Source organism: Rhopalosiphum padi, chromosome 2 (genome assembly GCF_020882245.1).
Source record: "Rhopalosiphum padi isolate XX-2018 chromosome 2, ASM2088224v1, whole genome shotgun sequence".
NCBI lineage: Eukaryota > Metazoa > Arthropoda > Insecta > Hemiptera > Aphididae > Rhopalosiphum > Rhopalosiphum padi.
Window position 1 is genome coordinate 17,933,046 of NC_083598.1, and position 22,323 is coordinate 17,955,368.

A 22,323-nucleotide genomic window follows, 5' to 3' on the forward strand; every position below is an offset into this window, starting at 1 on the left:
ATCATATTGTGTATCGACTAGGCACTAATATATTATCTACTCACCCCTTCATTCCTTCAATTATTATTATTATTTTAAATATTAACATTTAAAGTACTGGTACCTAATTTTTAATATTTACCTTTTTAAAGTACTAATTGGATTTAATTCGCTATCCAAAATCACTCTTAAAGTGAAACACACATCATTGACCATTGTTAAATCAATATATTGATCGCTCAGCTCAGAATCTAAAATTTCAAGTTGTACTTTTAATACAAAAAATATAATTGCACGAAGAGGGCCGGCATTTTATTCATTGTAAAAGTAAACGCTACGCCATCATACTATCATAGTTTATGTTGTAACTTGTAATAATAAAACGTAATAATTTTGTTATTATATTAAACTATACTTATCGACTTATCTATTTCACTAATAGTCTACACTTAGTATACTTATATAGTAAAATTTTATTATTAATGTTTACAACACGGACTAAGAATTAAGATATACCAAGGTATATTTTAGTCCGTGGTTTACAATATTATACATTAATTATACCTCAATGGATTTGTGTAGAAAAGGGGTTAATATAGGCAATTTTATTTGCGGATCTGAAAATATTTCCTGATATTAGTACCTTAATTTCGGTTTAAGGTACATTAATGTTATCAGCTATAAACCGCGGACTTTGACGGATAATACGTTATCATTTCTGTATCCAAAATATTAATAATATAATCACGATTAGATATCTATCTTAAACCGTGATAATAATATAGTTAAAAATTAAAATAATTTTAGTTAGTTCTGTCAAAACTTTAAAAGTTATTATAATAATAATTAGTTAAATGTTAGTTGTTAATAGTACATTAGTACTAACCTTTGAACTTGATTTTGTGAAAAAATATATTTTTTTATAATAAATTATAAAATAAAATAATATTATTTTAACTTTTTAGTAGATATTTGGTTTAATATTACCAACAGCTTGTCTGTAGGAAGCAATCTTGATATTTTATAGACAAATCTAACAATGTCACTCAGAGAAGTGTTTAAACCTAAAAGTTTGAAAATATCAACCACGTTTATCGATGCAGATGGGAGAGAAAAACAGGTACATATTAAGAGAATGGCATGCTTACATTTGTTGTTTCCATCTTGTAAGTGTAAAACATAGCAAATTTACCCTTAGATTTTGACGTTTAGCATTGTTAGCTTTAATAATTTAGCGAATTAATCTACTATGAAATCAAATGGTAAGAACATCATCTATGTTCGTATCTCAGTTTTTTTATGATGATTCCGTTTTTTACTGAGTTATGAGCATTTTTAAATTACACTAAGATTGAACTACTATAAAAAAACTTACATACAAACCTAGATTATGTTTCATAATAGGTTGATACTTTAATATTTAAGCTAAAAAAGCTAAACGTGAACTTCTGAGTGTAAATTTGTCATGTTACTCACTTGTTAGACAGAAACAACAAATGCTGGTGTAGCGTCTTCTTAATAAATATAAAATTACATAAAATAAAATGAATGTGATTAAAATGATGTCTCATCGTTTATGATATTGTCAATTACATATTTACATTTTCAGATTGAAACTAGGGAAGATGAAGAACAGTCACAGAAACTGCAAGAAATTATAGATCTGTTAATTGCAGCTGGATATTTTCGTGCTAGAATTAAAGGCTTATCTCCATTTGACAAAGTATGACTGATAAATTCTTATTTTTTAGTATTATGATTACATGTTATATTTATTAAATACACGTTCATATAGATTGTTGGGGGTCTTACGTGGTGCATAGATAATTGCAATGTTGATTTGGATATTGATTTGCATTTTGACGAATCGTTAGTCATTGGTCAAAAGATGTAAGTTTTAATCTTATTTTAATGTAGATCTATAAATATTATTTAAAAATCTAAATTATCATTGATAGAGCGCTCACAGAAAAAATTGTGTCAGTTCTACCTAAAATGAAGTGTCCATACCAGATTGAGCCTCATCAAATTCAAGGCCTTGATTATATCCATGTCTTTCCAGTTATTCAAGTAATTGCTATTAAATAGTATATTTTATTAAACTAAGAATAAGTACTAAACATTGTGACCATGTTCTGTGTAGTTGATACGTTACTTTAATATACTAAATAGTTACAAATATTCCATAACTTCACAATGCGGTTAGTTGGGTTATTAAATCATTTAACCGTTATGACAAGTGAAATAATTTTACATAACAATATTATTTAATTTTGTGAATAACAAGAAAATTCTAAATATGACGATAGTATAATAGTACTTTTATGATGTATTTATTATAGTATAATATTTACAAAAATAATTTTTCAGTGGTTAGTGAAACGTTCCATAGAAAAAAGAAAAGAAAGAGGTGAATTTTTGATGGTCTATGCTGCAAACCAATTTGATAAGTTAAATTGTTTTAAAAATGCCCAGGAAAGTGAACCTAAACGTAAGGAAAAATGTCTCTATCTCAAAGTAAGTAGTATAAAAGATAATGCATACTGTGCTTTAACTGATCAACTTGAAATAGCATCTGTTATTGAATGTTTTTTTTTTATCGGGTCTTACTTATTGGCGTATATTGGAATTATTTATACCATGGGCCTATTACATTTTTAAGAGGCCAGCGATTAAAATATTATGACATATGTTTTATGTGAATTTTAAATTTCACTATTGGCCATAGCTTTAAGCGGCTTCCCCTTTTTTACAATACTGATCCCATATCAAATTTACTTATTGTTTTTTTAATTTTACAAATTGTACATTTTTTAGCAAATTTGTTATCATACAATAAATAATTTATAGTAGGGAAATTTTTATAAAATATCTTATCCCTGACTTTCTTAACAAAAATTAAATTAAATATTTGCTTAATGTGTATATTTATTTCAGAAATGTTTGACTGGCAATAGGACAAATAAATCCTTTCATAAGGAAGAACAGAGAATAATGGAATGTATTGATGATATATCTGAACCGGAAGACATAGAGAGTTGTGAATGGTTTATTAAGAAACCTTTTGACGCTAATGACTTTATTGAAGTAATTAATGTTTGCTTGTGTTTTTTGCTAATTTTTGTGTTATTTATCATTTTTACTGCTTAGACTGTTATGACAGATGAAGAAAAAATCACCAAGTTGAAGGAAGAAAATCTAAAACTAGCTGAAGAGTTAGCACAAGCTCAAGAGGAAACAAAAAAAATTGAGACTAAAATAGAAAAAATAAATTTGCAGAATGACAATATGGGAGACAATAGAAGGCGGTAAGATATTAAAACAACATTTTTAGTAGATTTCTATAAAATAGATTATTAATGTATAATTCCCATCTGAATACTAAATTAGTTTAATGTTTTGTTATCATGTTTTTTTTCTAGGGAACATGAAAAAATTAAAATTCTTTTAACCGAGTATGAAAGAGTGAAGGAAACTGAAGAAACATTCCAAAAAGAGTGTGAAATAAAAATGGAAGAGTACCAGAGAAAAATAAAGTATAGTCAGTTTATTAATACTATTTTGATTTAATTTGTAAATGTTTCGGATTTTTTAATGTTTATTTTTTGTTCTGTATTATATCTTTTTTTACTTTTTTGATTTCCAACATTAGTTGTTGATATGCAGAGAATAATTTATGTTTCAATTTACTATAAGTATTAAAATTTAATTTGTTGTTGATGAAATGGTGACATCAAATATTTTGTTGTTTGTGAAATTAGATGTACTTTATTCACTGTCAACTAATTGTGTACCTACACTGTTACTATTAGCTCTTTTGTTTTCATAGCTATTTGTTTATACACTTAATTGAATTGATATTAGACTAATTGTATACAACCATTTTTTGATAGGGAAACTAATGCATTGCTCGAAGAGCCGGTAGAAGACGACACTGAACTTAAAGAAGAATTAGACAATATTAGAAACATGGTGGAAGCAGCTAGAACGAAACTGAGTAAGAAAGCTAGAGCTGTGGGACTAATGAAACGAAAACTTGATCAAATACCTGACAGAGCTGAATTGGCCCAATATCAAAGACGATTTGTTGAACTATCCAATGAAGGTATTTCTCCTGAATAATTTTTTTTTATTATTGATTTTTTAAATGTTTTATTTATACATTCATTTTTATTTAGTATCAGCTAGGTATCGAGAGACTAAACGACATTATGCTCTTTACAATACCCTTAGTGATGTTCAAATGTACTTAAACAAAGAACTATCACTATTGAGTTCAATTCTAGATGCTTATCCAGAGTATGTTGTCAATTGATCATTTTATAGCATATTTTTGTTGTTTATATTTTAAATAAATATTTTGTATTTTAGAGCAGAAAAATCACCAGAATCAAAAGAACAGTTTTTGAGACAGTTGGAAAACATAGACGTTAGCGTAAAACAAACTTTAGACAGGGTAAGTCTTGGAGATTCATTTTGTTTGGCACTGGGTCTGGTGAATATAACGATATGACTTTGTTTGTAGGTGGAAAATAAAAGAAACAAAGAGCAAAGTATTAAGTCTAATTTAAACAATCAGATGTCCACTTGTATGTCAGCACACCGGCAATATCTAGCTGCCGTAAAGGAGCTTGAGACTGAAGTACAAAAGAATCTCCAACTTCAAGAGCAGATTGATCAACTGTAAATTGAATAGTGGATCAATAAGCAATCGTTAATATCTGTTTAAGTAGTACATTGTATTCAAATTATTATTTATTTTTTTATTTATATATATTTTAATTATTAAAACAATTAAAAATGTTTAAAATTGTTAATAAATATTAAATATTATCATTATGTATAACAAAATTTCTTAAATAACAAAAAAAAAAAATTGTGTGATAACAAATCTATTATATTTAAGTGTACCAATCTAAACAGCTATGGAGTAATCTGAATGCTTCTGGGGGTTGTTATTTGACACAGGTCTTGACCACAGTGTTGACTTGCCCAGGTTAAGTTTCTTCAATGTGTCAGAGTTGCTGCTGTCAGTCTCAGCTCGACGTGCACTACTCGTGGGAAACAATGATGTGTTGGCCATCGAGGAAGACCTTTTAGATCTATTGGTCGGGAACCATCTAATAAAAACAATTAAAAAAAATTCTGAATAATAGAGGAAACAATAATAATAGTTATTTTTTATCTCCTGCGTGAACCGTTTTTTTTTTTACCTAGTTTGTGTTCGTCGCGGCAGTGATTTTTGTTCAGTTGGCGGTGGAGATAAATCCGACGATGTGCTGGACTGTGCCCGGCTGTATATAAAACCTGAAAACAAATTGCAACAGTACGTCCATTAAACAACCGTTAAATAAATCAGTCTATCAACAAACACGAAACGCAAGAAATAATATTAAAAATCGACTAAAGAAGATCATATTGTAACGTGTTTGTTTGTTTAGCGATATCACTTTGGACACTCGCTTGTAAGTTTTGTTTTGTTCAGATGATTGGACGATTCAATCCTACTTGACGTCATATTTTGTTCAACATCAGAATCCGAATCGTCAATATTGTGTGTAGAATGTTTTCCGTACAAATCTTGAGCCGATCTGTCGTGTCTGTTTTTGAACATCTGAAATTTTAAAAATCTAATAATAATGGTACACAGTATACTGTTTTATTTTTTTTCAAAATGCCTATAAAATAGGTAGTTATTATTATTCTTTAAAATTTTTACACGTTTTCATAAATAAAAAAATTTTATTTTATACCTTTTTTTTTACTATGAGTTTTTAAAACTATTTTGTCGTTTGTGATTATTAAATATAATATGTTTCTGTATAGGTAGGTACCTAAATCTTATTTTAGAGCTAAACGATATAATTATTGATTTATATTTAGTTCGGAGACCCCTTTTTCGGATTTATTGAAAAACACTGACTCAAACAAAAACTAAAAACCTTAGATAATGGGATATGGAATTTGATCTCGGCTAGCTGTTTTTCTACCAAAATATACTGGTAAGAGTACCGTAGGTATAAATACTGTCCTATAGAAGACCTGATACCTAGACATTAGTTAAGTTTACCTACGCATAATACTTCTTCAAACATATTTGATTCGATATTAAGTTAATTTCAAAACGACTTTTTTTCCACAATTCTTAAGAAGTTAAAAAATTGGTTTTTAAAATACTGAATTAAGTATTTTAAAATTGTAATAGTATTGAACCAAAAAAAAAAAAAAAATTGAAAAATGTTAAACAATAAACTTTATCACGAGTTTAAATAAGTTTACAACAATATTATGGATAACTAATGTAAGCTAATACATTTCATAAAATAATGATTATCATAGACAAATAAATAATATTTTTTACATAATGTTTGTTATAAGTGCCATTATATTGAATACCTACATTTTAAAATTTATTTTGTATTTTTTGAAATTTTTGAGTTGATTTTCTGTAGGTACTTGTTTTTAGTAATTTTTTTATTACTTTTTAGCCATATAAACTTAATAATAAGTTTATTAGGTTAGCTTTACTATATAATATAGGTAATATGTTTATTCATTATACATATATATTATTAAAAATATATTTATTTATTTTCATCAAAACTCGATTTGTGGGATTAATAATGCACTCTATTTTTGAGATTTTAACTGTATTTTTCATCGTTTTTTTGTGTACTAAATTTAAAATCCTAGTTATCATAATATGACTGAGCAAGTTACATACCTTTGGCGGATGCGAGGGGGGCGCGTAATTTTCGTGGACGGAATGCTGTCGCAGCGTGAGATTGTGTAGCATTGGCATGGATCCGCGTTGTGCCTCGTCTACAGGAAATGTGGCATACGGTGATATATCGGCCGACGTCTCTGTTTAAAAAATCGCAATATTATTAAAATATTCGTATAAATGGTTTAACTGGTGACCACAATTAAAGATAGTAGGTACTTTCTTTAATCGTGCTGGCAACAGTGATATAACTACCTACACACCATTAACTATAATAATGACTATATGTCGTTCTTGGTTTAAAAATCTTAGAAATCGTTTATTGAACACGGTTAATTTTAGTAGTTAACCAATAAAAATTTAATTATAAACGGAATTTTTGAAAAATAATCTTGCAGTTTTAAAGAATATTGCAACTGTGGATAGTCAAAGGTGCACCGTACGTATATACCATAAATACCATAACGATTTGTTCGAATAGGTACCTACTCGTTTTTTTTTTGTTTTTACACATTGTTACAACCATACCAGTGTTATGATTATTTCATAGTTCCTTAGTCAACTTACAATATAAATATATTACTTCAAAAGAAAAACTGAAGTGCTATTATCTCAAAACCAACATCTTTCTAGTCAGTGCTTGAATTATGGGAGGACGTGAGGGGACGGAGTCCGCCTTCTTTTTTTATTTTTTTCTTTAGTGTACCCCTTCTATTTATTTAAACGGAACGCTGGAAACGCAACATTTGATGTAGTGAATTTGTAAATCATCAGTTTTTTCTGATGCAAAATATACCTATAACCTATAACCTATTAGAGCCATAATATTTGTATATTTGTATCGACTATGAAAAAAAAAATTGGTTAATAATAATGAGTAATTAATATAATAATCAATCGTTAAGCTGCGGCGACCACACCTAGACCTTTTTTCTATGCGACCGCTGCGATCCTAGATATTGTGAACGTTCACTTTTATTAAAATAATATACAAAAGAAGAAGATGTCAATATGCCAAATATATGAGTGTTTTTTCAACAAATTTTACACTAATTCGCTTTTAACATCGATTGGCTACAGTTGAGTTAATTGCTAATTTTTTATAGGAAATCTATAAAATAAAAATATTCATAACTAAGTGTTTATAAATAATAAACTTAACTAAATGAACTTGGATATATGTATTATTAAAAAAGATCTTGTATAATAGACAATTATTATACGTTACAATTTTACAAACACTACCAAAAAATTAATTAACGTTTTCGTAATGTGTACAATGTTTCGAGCAGATTCGTATGTCATTCAACGACGTCACAGCCACCGAATAATCGGATCAGAATCGAATCGCACGCGTTGTCAGATCATCACAGCGGCACACGAGACAGGCAGCTCAAATGAGAGCGATATACCCGTAACGCGGAACTCTGACGAGTCACTGGAACTGTGCCATATGCTCGCTAGATATAAGACGTACGCGCGACTTGCCATTTCTGCGGAACGCAACCCGCCGTAACTCTGCGCATATGTCGACAATGACGATAAAGCACAGGGAAACGGGGTTTTACGAATATACGTTCTGTTTGGGAAACATACTTGAAAACTTACGAACAACGTATTCCTACGAATGACTGTTTATCACATAACACGGAAACAGAAAAAATAAAATATGCATTAACGCAAATATTTAATACAGATGTGACGATCAGTGTTCGCGCAAATGCAACAAACCAATCACTGATGCACTGCCCGAACGGTGTCAGACTTATATTATAGGCCACGGAACAAGGCCAAGGTCGAATTTTGTTTGTGCATATTAGAGCTGCAAATAGGTATGAATAAAATCACTATTTAATAATACGAGTACAAGCAATGTAATGTGCAGGTAACATAATATGTTAAAGATCAAAAAATATAGATACCAGATGCCTTCCCTAATCGCGCAAGTCTGCCCGGGGTGGGTCTTGCTACGACGGAGGACAGACAGTGAATGTCAATGCTGGTCGTTTCGCCGAGCCTTATATACCCGGTTCATTAGCGATAACACAGGACCGATATCGTGTTCTGTGACAGATAACAAGAAACCGTAGAAACCCCAATTAGTGCAATCGCCGATAAACGCACAATTTAAATAAAAGTTATTATGAGAATAAAATAATTATAATAATAATAAAAATAGTAACATTAATAATATATACATATATATTATTTATATTGCATCAAAAATTTATTATTTTGTCAAAAATAATCAAAATTAATAATATAGGTACATTAGTCAATAATAAGAATGTTAATAACACAAAAAATAATTAAATTATAATAATATTAAAATAATCATACAGTTATTATAAATTGATTTCCCGAAATTTATAAGAAATTTTTTTAAGTATTCTATTTTATTTAAGTGTTTTCCTCTGTACTCATTCCACGCTTATTAAGTATGTTGTATTTTTTCTTTTTCCTCTTTACGTCGTAGTTTTATTTTACCCTTCTTGATTTCATTTATTTTTAGGTATGATTCTACTTGTATAAGTTTTAAATTTTCAATTACACTAGTCAATGGAGGATGAGGTGAATAAAATTGGGAGTTAAAGTGCTTGTGAAATGATTCAGCGCAATTTGTGGTGCGAGGTGCGTCGAGGATTAGCTTGGGAAACGATCAAATATTATTTTAGATTTTATAGTTACACGCCAATATACTCAATAAATGGCAACGTTGCACGATTTTCACCTGATCTGAATCGGGCGCATATGGGCTATGATTTGGGGCGCAAATGGGCTACGATAAATGGGTTCGGGCGCAAATGGGTTGCGCCGGTTTTTTGTAGGTGTATTGATGGAGTTATTATAATAACATGTTATATATCTTTATAAATCGTAATTTAAATTTTAATGCCATTGGATGATGTGTAATAAATAAATAAGTGTTTCTTTATTTTAAAATATTTTTATATAATAAATGTAATGATTTTTGGGGATTATGGGTGGCTGAAGGTGATGTGGGGGGCTTTGCTCCGCACAGTAATGTGATATTGAATTTTGTGTGGAACGCTCGTTCATCCAACATTCACTGAGTCCCCCTTCTAGTTTTTTTTCCAAATCAAGCACTGTTTCTAGTTCACGTCAATGGTAGCATTAAATTATAAGGGGGGCAATGGGGCACTATAATAATAGAATCTTCTTAAAATGTAAAAATATTCCTTGCAATATACTGTACTGTATATAGTATCACAGCTTAGACGGATAGACGATATTACGATAATGGATCAAAGTTTCCTTATTGTAAATATGATTGCAGCTATCTCACTTACCCGGAATTTTTTCTGAATTGGTCAGTCCCACTTTGTGGATGGTCGCATAATATTTTTGATTTTCTGTACTCCTTCTGTCACGCGTATCTCCTGCACCCTGAGGCGGAACGCTATCCCGTTCTGAAATGTATATTTGTGTGTCAAGTGTCAATATAAATACAAAAAGGTATAAGGTCCATAATACAGAAACTGCATGACAAAATTGATATTTTGTTTATTTTTTCACGGCGCCTGACTGATCCGTGTCGTTTAAATAGGTACCGGTGGATATACCAATATCACAGACCTTATTCTCTTATCTCTACAGTGAGTATAAATTAGGTACTTAATTAAAAAGTTTAATTAATTTTTTTACTTCTTAATAATTTAGTAAATTATCTAATTATCTTAAGAATTTAACTATATAGTTTAATTAACTGTTTAAATTAATTAATTTTTTTCAGTTGATTTAAAAATAATCCATCAAAAGCTCGGTTTTAATGGTTTTATACCTTAATGATTAAAGTAATATATAAAAGATCTTAAATATTTAAATACAAATATTTTAGTATTGTAATAATAGTAACAACTAATTTAATACCATAATAGTGTTGTTGTTTCTTGATAAAATGATATTATCTTGGTATATGTTGCCTGCAGCCTACCTAATCTATATAAGGTATAGATGAGAAAAAATACTATTAATGTGATTTATATAGGTACTAATGAAAATAATATGAACTTTTTACATTTAGTTAAGGTTTAGTTTTAGCTTCGTTCTAGAAAATAATGGAGCTAAATTAATTATTTGTTAACTACTTACTTATTAAGTTATATTAATAATTTTTATTAATTTACCTATCTTTATTTTATTCTTATACTAAAATATATTATTCAGGTAATTTTTAAAATACACGGAACATGGTAGTAATTCACTGTTATAAAGAAATAGCACATTTTGAGAAGCTTTTAGGTACCTATACCTACTGCAGAAGAACACTGCGCATAATATATAGTAAATTAACGATGTCCAAATAAAATCAATACCAATAATGTACGCTTAGCTCATACATTATAAATATTAACAATATCACACAATACTGTAGTGGAAATTATTCGACTATACTTTAAGTATCTATATAACTGTATGTATGGACTAATAGTTGTAAGCGTTATCAAAGTTACGTCGTTATATGATTAAGATTTACATAAAATCGAAGTTTCCCTACTTATACCGTACCGCGTAGCGCCGAACGTATTTTTGATATTTAGTTACCTACCGTAGGTTAGTTGGTTTGTAGATAACCTACGTACACCGAACACGACACGAAACGCGATGTAGTATATAACCGGGTTAACAGCTATACGTCGTCTGTCGTGTCGTATTCAAAAGTTCAGTTCAGCCCAATTCACAGTAGATCATGGTTAGTCAACACTCAACGCCAACTATGGTCTATGGCCAATTAGAATATAATATAAGGAACACGACGAAACGGATGACGTAACTACTGTGTCTCGTGTCGCTGTGAAGCCAACTTTAAGTAGAAACCCGGTTTAAATCGGAGACAGTGATGACGGCGGTACCTACTCATACTGTGTAGCAACAATAAACGTGGTAACAAATTGTTAATACACTGCCATTTTTTCAAGGTACACCAAAACACCAAAACGTTTAAAACACCATCATCTAACTATCAAAGTGATGATCGTATTGTTTCAATGATAATTATCGCGCGGTGCGATATCGATAAACACGACGGAAAAATACTTTTAAAAGTGGTATAGCCGTACTTCTTTTCAAGCAGACGAACGCCGTGCAAACGACCGCCAGAACCGCGACAAATGTTCCCAACACGGGAATAGCCATTTTCATGTCCATGTAGTAAAACGGACGAGATATTTGACTTTTCTCGACCAGCTCTGGCGGAGGCTCTTCTGCAAAATATATAAACCGAAATGTTTAAATGGAGTAAATAAAAATCACAAACGATTTGCCGATAGACTGGGCGATGTCCTCACCTCCGTCTTCTGTCAGTGTGAAAAAGTAATAGTCTGCCAACGTCGATCCGGCGGCGTTATGGCCCTCTACTTGCAACTGGTACTCTGTGGCGGGCATTAACCCGGTTATCGTAAACTTCCTCTGGTTTCTCAGGTTGTCGGCGGCTGAAACGGTCATTATGAATAGAATATTAAAACAGTTGATAACATAATAACTATTATCCCGCAACGTAATTACGTAAATAATATTCGTCCGTCGTAATTTATTTATTTTATTACACACTGAGAACCAAAATCAGAAGTTTGTACACGATAAAGATAATATTAATAAAAGTAACAACTACAATATTGGAAAAATAATAGAGAATAATTTAAAAGAAATCGAAGTGGGGTTTTTATTTGCTAAGTTCAATAGTCTGTAAAGAGTGTAAAGAGATGAGTTATAAGTTAATTAAGGTAGTGAAAAGTTAAAAAGAAGTGGCGGGGGAAGGAATGGTCAGTATGAATCGAGTATGATGTAAATATAAATTATAATATATAATATATACATACATTTTTAAAATTGTTTTGGATAAGATTTATAGGAGAAATAATAATGACAGTGGAACGCACAATACATAATATATACGATCGGAAACTGCTAAGGATAGTCAAATTAAGATACCTATTTACAGCGCAGTAAGTAAGTTGATTCCCGAGACTTACTTTATGAATAAGTTGATTCCCGGGCCATTACTAAGTATATAATACGAGTTGATTCCTGGGTCATTAAGAGGTATGTGCGAGCTGTTAGAACTGTTAGAAGGGTAGTCGGAAACATATATTAAATGCAAGAGCAATGGAATTAGAAAGTCTATAAAAAATCGAGAAAAACAGATATTTTTGATAGAAGTGATGTCATGGTATACTGGATCTCATTACCAGATAACAGTTTTTAAAAACAATGTGTTTTAAATTTTTACCTAACTACTAATTTTTTTTACTAATATTTTTTTAAATAAATAATAAATTATAATATAATACAATAAATAATTTATAAATAAAAATTAAATTATTTAAAAAATATGAAAAAACTAAAGGGAACAACATTTTTGAGAAACTTGTCAGCCCACCTCCTCATTGTGTCTTTTAGATTACGCCAATAGGCTGAATATATGACTGAATATTTAAAAAAATGTATAATGACCCGGGAATCAACTCAAGGTTAGGTGGCAGGTGTCGGTGTAGGTAAACAGGTATATCGGGGAAACAACTCGTACGCAACCATTTATATATATATAAATGTAGTCTGCTGTCTGCATGTATTTATAGCACAAGAGACATTTAATAGATAGTCAGAAAAGCGTATAGGAATCTGCACTTGACTTTCTCAATTACTAAGGAATCATCAATAGCTTAGGAGGGGCCCCATATGTGGAGCATGTACAATTATGATTAATTACACTCACTCGTGGTCCAGTGCGGTTGTAGCATTGGCCGGTGTCTAACGACAAACCTATCAATAGGACAATCATTGTCTGGCCATGCTTCCAGGTTTAGCCGCAAATACGTGGAGTTGGGTTTCAGGAACAGCGATTTATTCGGTACTCCGGGCTTGCCGCCTTTTGTTTTGGTCGTCACTACGACGCTGGGTTTGGAGCTTCCGACCTTGTTGTTAGCTACGATGTGCGCCTGATAGGTCTGGCCGCACGCCAAGTCCTACAGACCAACATTAATCATTTTTTACAATACTTGTATCGTTTTTCTGACGATATTGTTAGATAGGGAACGTCGTTGTCGGCAAAAAAACTCGACATTTTAAAGAATGTCAAAAATTCGAAAATAGATCGTCGGATGATGAACACACTCACGTTCAGATAGTACGACGTCGTGTGTCTCGGGATTGACACTTGACGGTACGGACCTCTGGGGTGCAAGTGGTACGTCATGGTGTAGCCGGTGATCGGAGCGTCACCGTTGGACGACAGTCGCCAATGGAACACGAGAGTGGAGCTGGTTGCTCGAGCGGTGTACAAGATGGGCGGTTCCGGAGGCACTACAGCAAAATAATATTATAAACTAATAAACTATAATAAGTAAGGGCTATAATATAAATTTAAAATTATGTGATACCGATAGAATCCAGTATTTGTTGGTTACCGGTATAATCACGGTATCATATCAATAGTGCAGTATTTTTAGTAATTAATAATTATATTCCACGCGTAACGGTTGTAACAATATATAATTGTTATTGTTAAAAAAAAAATGAAGGAACTACAGGTATAATTTCTTGATTAATATGTTTATAAATAAGACGACATTTTTTTTTATTAAGATCAAACAATTGATGAAATTAATAAACTGTTAAAAAAAATTATGCACGTGGTATGATTACGATTTATAGTCATAAAAAAAATTATTTCATAAGCCGTTTTAAAGTGACTTTAATTGTACAGTTGATAGTTAGTGCGATATATTAGTATATATTATACACAATAATGCCTATATTGATATACCTATACTATACCTATTATATTAATTGTTCAATAATACAATTAACAAGTCAAAAAAATTAATCGTTTTGAATTACCACGTGTAAGAGACATGCCCAATTTGCTGACTGTCCGTGGTCCTATATACGGTGCAAACTTCGATTGGTTAAAGTTTTGGTAGACACATATAGTTATATTTATATCTAGGATATATATTTCTAGGATTTGTTTTGTGCCGGAAATGTATTATATGCTAAACTCACCTTGAACGATTATTTGATAAATTATCGCATCGGCTCCATGTGTATTTTCCACGTGACATGTGTAGTTGTCGCTGTTTGATCGTTGGAGGGATGCGATCGTCATGTCACCGTTTTCCGTTACTTGCAAGTTACCGTCCCAAGACTGAATAGCCCTATAGCTCTTTAGCCACTGTCTCTTGACGGCGGGCTGTCCAACAGCTGTGCAAGGCAGTTTTATGAACGTCCTCCAGGGTCTCTCGATTAGACCGCCAAATGAAACGATTTTCGCGGGAACTACTTGGGTGACAACACAAACGTTGAGATTTAATATTGTTGTCTACGAGTATACTAATAATGAAAAGTTGAAGAGTTTGGATGTTTAAACACGCTAATCTTGGAAACTACTCGACCAATTTCAATAAAAGTAATATTTATTAATATTTATTCGTTGAAACTCGGAGGGTGTTTTCAGATTTTTTAACCTAATAGGATATATGGTAACTTATACATCTATTTAATTTAAGCCTGTTCACAAAAATCGAATAATTTTTTTGTCTGCATATATTTATGGTAGCTATTGGTTTCCTTAAGTTGGTACAAACTACTGAACCAATCAATGCGTTGGTATGAGATTTTGTTTAATAAAATAATATTTAACTTATTGTTATGCACAACAAAAATTAATGCCCTTGTGTTTGCAGCTTACAGACTTAAAAACTACTTGACCAATTTTGACAAAAGTTTCAAATTGTTTTTAGAAATATCAGGAAAGTTTAGAGAGTAAATTAGTCCACATTCAAAAATATACAAATTTACCATTTACCATATTGTGTACTGGTGTAAAAATTATCCGGTAGAATCTGGTATTAAGTTTTAGTTACTAAAGTTACTAGTTTTAGTTTTAGTTAAGCTCGTAAAGTACGTAGTAATTTGAACTATTGTGATAAAATACCGAATATATAATAAATTTGCGTGATGTATAGCTTACTTCTAGTCGTTGATAATATCTGCGTCGTTATTTTTGAGCTCTGGCCTTCGCCAATTTTTGTGGAAGCCGTCACCCAATATTGGTATTCCAAGTGTGGCTGTAACCCTTTGGCCTCATACGTTAGATGATGACTCGGCAACGTTCTCTTCATATGGTTCAACTCCTCTTCGCCTTTCATAACTCTATAAAGATGCGATATGTATGATGAGGTGTATGTGTATTTTATTTATAGTTTTATATATATATTACAGTGTTGTGAAAATTAATTTGAAAACTTGTTTAAAAATTATAATATTCATTCAATATTAATTTAGCCAATTTATTACCTACTCGAATACTAAATTTAAATTTATTATGGTATATTATGATGTTATATTTTTTTTATTATTATTTTAAGTAACATTATTACTTTCAAATATAGATACGATATTTTTTACCTGGTGTATAAATTGTATCGCAGAAGAACGCCATTTGAATATTTTGGAGGCGACCAAGCGACTGTCAACGATTGTGCAGACGCAACGGCGATTTTGATGTCTTCCGGTGGTCCAGGTGCTAGAACGGTATACAATAATATGTCATCAAAACAAAATATTTTTGTTGTTTTCGAGTGACTTTAGACATTATAATAATATAGATCTTTAATATTACTGACTACTGTTGATCATCATTTAATCATACCGTCTTGATCGGTGCAACACATGATCGGTTTGGAGTTTTCTCCGGTTCCGATTCGTGTATACGCGGCGACCTTTAATGTGTAATTTGTGTATTTGTGAAGTCCGGTTAGGACGATGGTCAGCGACGGTGTTCTCCGGTTGCCGATTTCGATATCGTCATCTGAAAAGTGGTTGCATTATTATATATCAGCACGGCATCATTAAAGGAATCATCATAAGCTAGGTTAATAGATTGATCAATAGATCACTGCATTACAATAATAGGCACCTATACCTCTATCTATGGAGTCGTAAGTGACCACGTATCCTTGGATCACTCCATTCCAATGTTGTATTTCTGGATGTTTCCAAGACATTTGTAACGTTTGCGAACCCAATGACGAACAATGCACATCTAACGGATAACTGGATGGCACTAAAATATGATAAAAAATATAAAATTATAGTTACACAAGATAAATATTAAATGAAGGACACATTTATGGAAAAGTATTTTTAACGTTTTTTAGATAATCAATAATTTAAAGTGATAACAAAATAAAATATTTTGCTATGTTTTATTGTTATTTTAAGTTTTTTGAATGACAGCGTATATGTTTATAATTTTCATACTCCAAGACAGAATATTTTCCTGTGAATTTCAATTTATAATACTCGGATTTTGAACTAGTAGTTAATTAGTTATAAACTTATAAGTGTTAAAGTTATAGTACTAATTAGCTACTTGTTTGAAATTTGATTTATATTATACATCATAATCTTTAGGAAAACTGCATGTATATTAATAATTTTTAAACTACCACTAAACAAAAATCTCATCATAATATATTAATATTTAATATTATGATTTTGGTGTGAATTTGTATTACATAAAGAAGTCAAGATGTGTGATATATCTATATAAGTATTGTTATTTTTCTAAAATAAAATATATTAGAAAATAAAACTTAGAATGTTTAACATTAACTTTTAAAATGTTAATTATGCAAAAAAAAAGTATAGAATAGAAAATAAACCATGATAAATATTATCACTAGAGAACTAAATTGCAGAGCCGATATTGCGATCTCAAAAATCATTATGTTCCGATAGTTCCGTATCTTATTTATTATGACGTTTTCTATTTCGACTTGGACATAATATTGAATATATTTCAAGTATAATAATGATTATCATAAATATAAAAATACGAACTACTGAATGAAACATGTTATATACTTATTGGCAAATATTTAAGAATATACATTTAGTATTTACTTCAAAATATTCTAATGAATATAATGAATAATCTAAATGAATATGTTTTTTTTTATTCGGAAAGTAATTTTTAATAAGAATTGAAAATCTGTATTCAATAAAACTTTGTATTTACACAAAATCCACTTCTTAAATTAAATTAAAATACCGTCTTCCATGGTTTGCGCTGAGGTCGGTTCAGATAGCGGTCCATTACCGACTTCGTTGAATGCTTGCACCACAATCGAGTATCTTTTAAATTTGATCAAATCGGCCAGTATTAACTCGCCTCCGTCTTCCCCGTCACCGTAAACCGTAGTCATGTTGTGGGCCATGGTATCCATGCTAATTAACAGAACAAATTATAATTTTATTGTCGTTCGTTTGCACTTTGTCGTCCAATTTACCTCGCTTCTACGTAACCGATGTTGTACCCCAATACTATGCCATTCTTGTGTTCCTTTTGTGGTGGCGCCCAAGTGACGAGTAGCTGCGTGGACGACAAAGACCGAACTTCGATTCTTGCTGGAGGGCCACTGGGTCGTTCGGGATTGGTGATTGCTACCAGTTCGTCACTGGGCAAACTCCAGCCAGCATCTCCAGCGGCAATCACTCTTAGCAAATACTTGGTGGCTGGTTGCAATTCGCTAACGAGTGCCGTATGAACGTTGCTATCCACCTCGGTAGGATCCCACCAACCTGTTTGAATATCAACACCAACAACAAATAAAAATATCTATTTGGTTGTAAGAAAAAGACAGTGTTGAGGTGTAAACGGCGACAATTAAACAATCATTTTTATCGTCATTATTATTATTATAACAGTAGACTCAGTAAAGCGTTGATTATCTGCATTAATTGGGACCTATGGGGATGCGGATAATCGATTTGTGTGGAATTATTTACAATATTCATAATCTCCCATTTTATAATATATGGTCATTGCACACAATACCTACACGATAAAACTAAATTAAATTAAACTAAAAATAAATTTGTACAAAAATTGGGTAGTGCAAATAATTTACGTGTAGGTAATCGACGATCAACTGTATTATAGATTGTATAGGATTGAATGTTTCGAGCTATAACAAGCGATATTAGTTGATTTATTTATAGTACAAAATTTATACTTTCACCGGGTTTTATACAAAACATACGCTCACTACTTCCAATTTCATTACTGGTTTACATTAACTTTTTTGTTTACATACGTCCTACTGTTTTAAAGTTTAACTAGACTTATTAACACTATTACACCAATATTTTACCAATGATATGTAGCACTTGAAAAACAAAACAGGGGCACATCAATTTGCTACAGCTTATAAACATTCATCCCCTCCCTGAACAACATTTCATTAAACATTTTATATTTTATAAACTTTTTTCTTAAACTACTAAATAGTAAATTAGTATCTATTAAATTGTATAATTTACTCATTATTATATTGTGCTTTAATAATAAAATCATAGAAATTAGTAAAAAAAATGAAATAGTAATAACTCAAATAAGTCTTATCAATATCATAATTTTATATAATACTAAAAAAATATTCTCCTTTAAATTTTTTTCTTATTATATACTAGTATCTAAACATTTAAATTATAAACTAAATATTTTAAAAACAGAAATAGAGATTATTTAAAAAACTGGCATTAATATAACAAAAAAATTGTATTATACCTATACACTTGAACCATTAATTTATCTTTTGCCACCTTCCATATTTTTTTACGGAGTGAAAGAAGGAGGAAAAGTATCGTTCTGTCTTATCGAATAATATATCAGTAGAACCAATAATTACACCTTATGAAGCCCAATTTCCTTATACCATCCTATGCAAATATCTATAAATACTATAAATGTTACACCAAACGTTTAAATTTATTTTATTTTCATATTAAACATTTTTCGCGCTTGATTTGTTGATACTCGTGTTATTTTATTCTGGGTATCGTTAATAGTTAACAATATCATAGGCTGAACACTAGTTTTTGCTGATTACGTGGTACGGTTTTGGTTTAAAGTAAGTAAGTAATTATTTAGATTAACTACTTTTGAACTAAAACTCTATTAAAAAACAACATACCGTCGGCTTTTTTATGTTGCACAACGTATTTGGACGTCTGATCGCCATCGTGTTCCCACTGCACGTTGATCGTCGTACTAGTCACAGTGATCACTCTCAAATCATTAGGTCTGTTTGGTGGCTCCTGGACGTACAACTGCACCAATTGCTGGTCTCTACCGTACACGTTACTTGCCTGACATACGTAAGAACCGCCATCATCTACTTGTACGTTATTGATTTGCAGTGAAGCAATAACTTTTTCGCCAAACGTCTGTTGTCGTTCTGTAAGTCTAAATCGGATGAAACGCATAAATTAAATATATTATAGGTAGTAAATACCTATATGTATAAAAAATATTTTACAGCCTTCTATGGTAAAATAAATGGTAGAACATTATTAATTGTTTATCGGTATATACCATATACTGTGGTAATATTACCACAGTCAGTCTACGTTGAACAATTGGTAAAAACAAAGAGAGATTAACAGACATGAATTTGTACAATTTTATGTTGACTTTAGAAACATTTAATTGGGTAAATTAAAAGTAAAAAAAAACAGTTTGAAAAGTTAAAAAAATGTCTATTTGTCTATTGCAAGTTTAAGTTTAAATCGGTTTTAAAATAATATTGATTACAAAAGTGTTTGTTTGTTTCAAGTTAATCTTTCAAGTAACGACATTTAATATATCATCTGATTTATTTTTGACATTTATAGAAGTCCGCAAACTATATTGTATTGAAGTACAATGTTTCATAAATTCTTATGTGTTATTAATTTATAACATTTACAGAGTATAGTGTATTAGTGTTAACCTTAACAACTGTATAATATTTAAACTTTATTTACAGAGAAAATAAATAACTCAAGTTTGGATTTGTATGGCGGAAATATGAGTTATTTTCTGAGCTGCATAAATATTAATTTTATTTTAAGAATTTGAAAAAAAAAACGTGAATTTTACACGAAACAGAGTTGCCTATCCATAAGAAATCGTGACGTTAACTTTCCATATCACTTTCAATGAGTAATCCCAAACAAACACGATCGTTAGTAAGTTGACCTTTTATTAGAGCTCGATATAATAATTTGTAATATACTCTTGTACAGGATTTTCTGCAAACAATTATTATATAAACATTTGTTGTATTTTATAATATTATGTTATAAAGTCAACGTTCACAGTTACTCATATATATATATATACAGGATTAAAATTAAATATTTAGTTATTATCAAAAATTCTATAAACTGTAAAATATTTCATGAATTGTATTTATTTATTTTTAATATATTTAAAAAAACTTACCTGAATTTGCTCGACGTCATTGTGTCGGTTTTGCCGTTTTTGAACCATTTTACCTCAATCGGATGGTCGCCCGTCACGTTACACTGTAAAGTTGCTGTGTCTCCTTCTTTGGTGGAAACCGTTCTCGAAGTCGATGAAAACAGTGGCGAAGCTGTGCAACGATAAAGTTATACATTTTAATGGAAAAACTTAGGTTTATACGTTTAGATTGAGCTCACTTACATTTCACGTTGACTTGGATCACTTTTCCGATCGCGTTTCCAATACCGTTGGAAGCCTGGCAGAGATAATATCCTTGTTTGTCTTCTTTGACGTTTTGTAACAACAGCGAATGATTACTTAGTACTTTCGTATGTATTTTTTCTTTCAGTTCTTCGTAGTCACCAGATTTACTCCCTAATCCGATATATGCAAAAATATTAATTATTAATTAAATTATTATTATACGAGCCTATAATGAAATCAAGTCTAGAATTGTACACGATGCGAAAAATTGACAAAAAATCACTGTTATTGGTTATTATTATTTTATTAACAAATTAAAAGACGTTATTGGTACTTAATTGCAAGACAATTAGCATATAGTATATTGATTTTTTACCTAATAGAATTTTAGTTTTGTAAAATATTAAGATCTCTCTTTCAATTGTGCCTTATTAATCTACTGCTAAGATTAACGAAAAACATAATATGATTTTGAACTTATTATTATTAGATCATCTAATTTTATACAGTAAATGTGTGTTAAAAAAAAAATGTATTTGATATATAATTATATATAATTTATAATTTCCATAGTATATGATTATTAATATCATCAAATAAATTTGAATACATTTAAAGAAGTAATAACAATTGCAGTCAAGTCAATTTTCTGTTATTAAAATGTATATATGTTCACTTATATTAGTTGAAAAATAAGACGTCAAAATAATATGACAGCTGCAGTGGGAAAGTATGACAGATCTATAGAGACTATCTGAAAGCTACCGCGTTGTACTACCCTTCAGAATAATACAGGTCATTTTTTCGAAAACCTGTCAAAGTTTATATTCGTATGATCATTCTGAACAGTGAATTCTGTCAAACGCGTTTCTATGTTCCAGATATTTCACAACAATAGGGTTCATCTAATTTTCAAACGTGCAAGTTCTTTTAAGAAGTCATCAAACCATTATGAACAATTTTTCAGTCTACTGCTTAAATGTAATTGGCTCTTAAACTCAAAATATTTTTGAACATTTTTCTTTCCCAATATTCGGTCTACTGGTTTCAGAAATTCTATCGAATAGCATTTTCTTTCTTCACTTATTTTTGTCACTTTTAT

The 22,323-nt window shown here is 30.5% G+C and overlaps 2 protein-coding genes across 7 annotated transcripts in view; one reads left to right on the top strand and one right to left on the bottom strand.

Moving 5' to 3' along the window:
* Positions 1-763: 763 nt before the first annotated feature.
* Positions 764-4,818, top strand: LOC132923014 (coiled-coil domain-containing protein 93). Its single transcript, XM_060986798.1, has 12 exons — positions 764-1,099; positions 1,589-1,702; positions 1,775-1,869; positions 1,938-2,049; positions 2,350-2,496; positions 2,917-3,066; positions 3,130-3,287; positions 3,402-3,515; positions 3,873-4,084; positions 4,158-4,278; positions 4,351-4,435; positions 4,505-4,818. The coding sequence occupies exons 1-12, from the start codon at positions 1,019-1,021 to the stop codon at positions 4,664-4,666; spliced, it is 1,551 nt and encodes a 516-aa protein (XP_060842781.1). The 5' UTR covers positions 764-1,018; the 3' UTR covers positions 4,667-4,818.
* The window catches only part of LOC132923013 (cell adhesion molecule Dscam2), a 131,222-nt gene continuing 113,596 nt past the window's right edge, over positions 4,698-22,323 (bottom strand). For 3 of the 6 annotated variants that reach the window (XM_060986796.1, XM_060986792.1, XM_060986795.1), the window contains 19 exons: positions 21,219-21,392; positions 20,997-21,147; positions 19,705-19,976; positions 18,019-18,310; positions 17,781-17,956; positions 16,650-16,790; positions 16,377-16,535; positions 16,133-16,250; positions 15,696-15,877; positions 14,729-15,004; positions 13,842-14,026; positions 13,440-13,689; positions 12,013-12,156; positions 11,785-11,928; positions 10,015-10,134; positions 6,704-6,843; positions 5,443-5,593; positions 5,193-5,286; positions 4,698-5,099 (listed from right to left, as the gene is read on the bottom strand). In XM_060986796.1, the coding sequence (XP_060842779.1) occupies positions 4,895-5,099; positions 5,193-5,286; positions 5,443-5,593; positions 6,704-6,843; positions 10,015-10,134; positions 11,785-11,928; positions 12,013-12,156; positions 13,440-13,689; positions 13,842-14,026; positions 14,729-15,004; positions 15,696-15,877; positions 16,133-16,250; positions 16,377-16,535; positions 16,650-16,790; positions 17,781-17,956; positions 18,019-18,310; positions 19,705-19,976; positions 20,997-21,147; positions 21,219-21,392 (3,374 nt within the window). In that variant the 3' untranslated portion in view covers positions 4,698-4,894. The remainder of the gene's footprint in view (positions 5,100-5,192; positions 5,287-5,442; positions 5,594-6,703; positions 6,844-10,014; positions 10,135-11,784; positions 11,929-12,012; positions 12,157-13,439; positions 13,690-13,841; positions 14,027-14,728; positions 15,005-15,695; positions 15,878-16,132; positions 16,251-16,376; positions 16,536-16,649; positions 16,791-17,780; positions 17,957-18,018; positions 18,311-19,704; positions 19,977-20,996; positions 21,148-21,218; positions 21,393-22,323) is intronic. The other 3 variants (XM_060986793.1, XM_060986797.1, XM_060986794.1) reach the window with 2 other exon arrangements.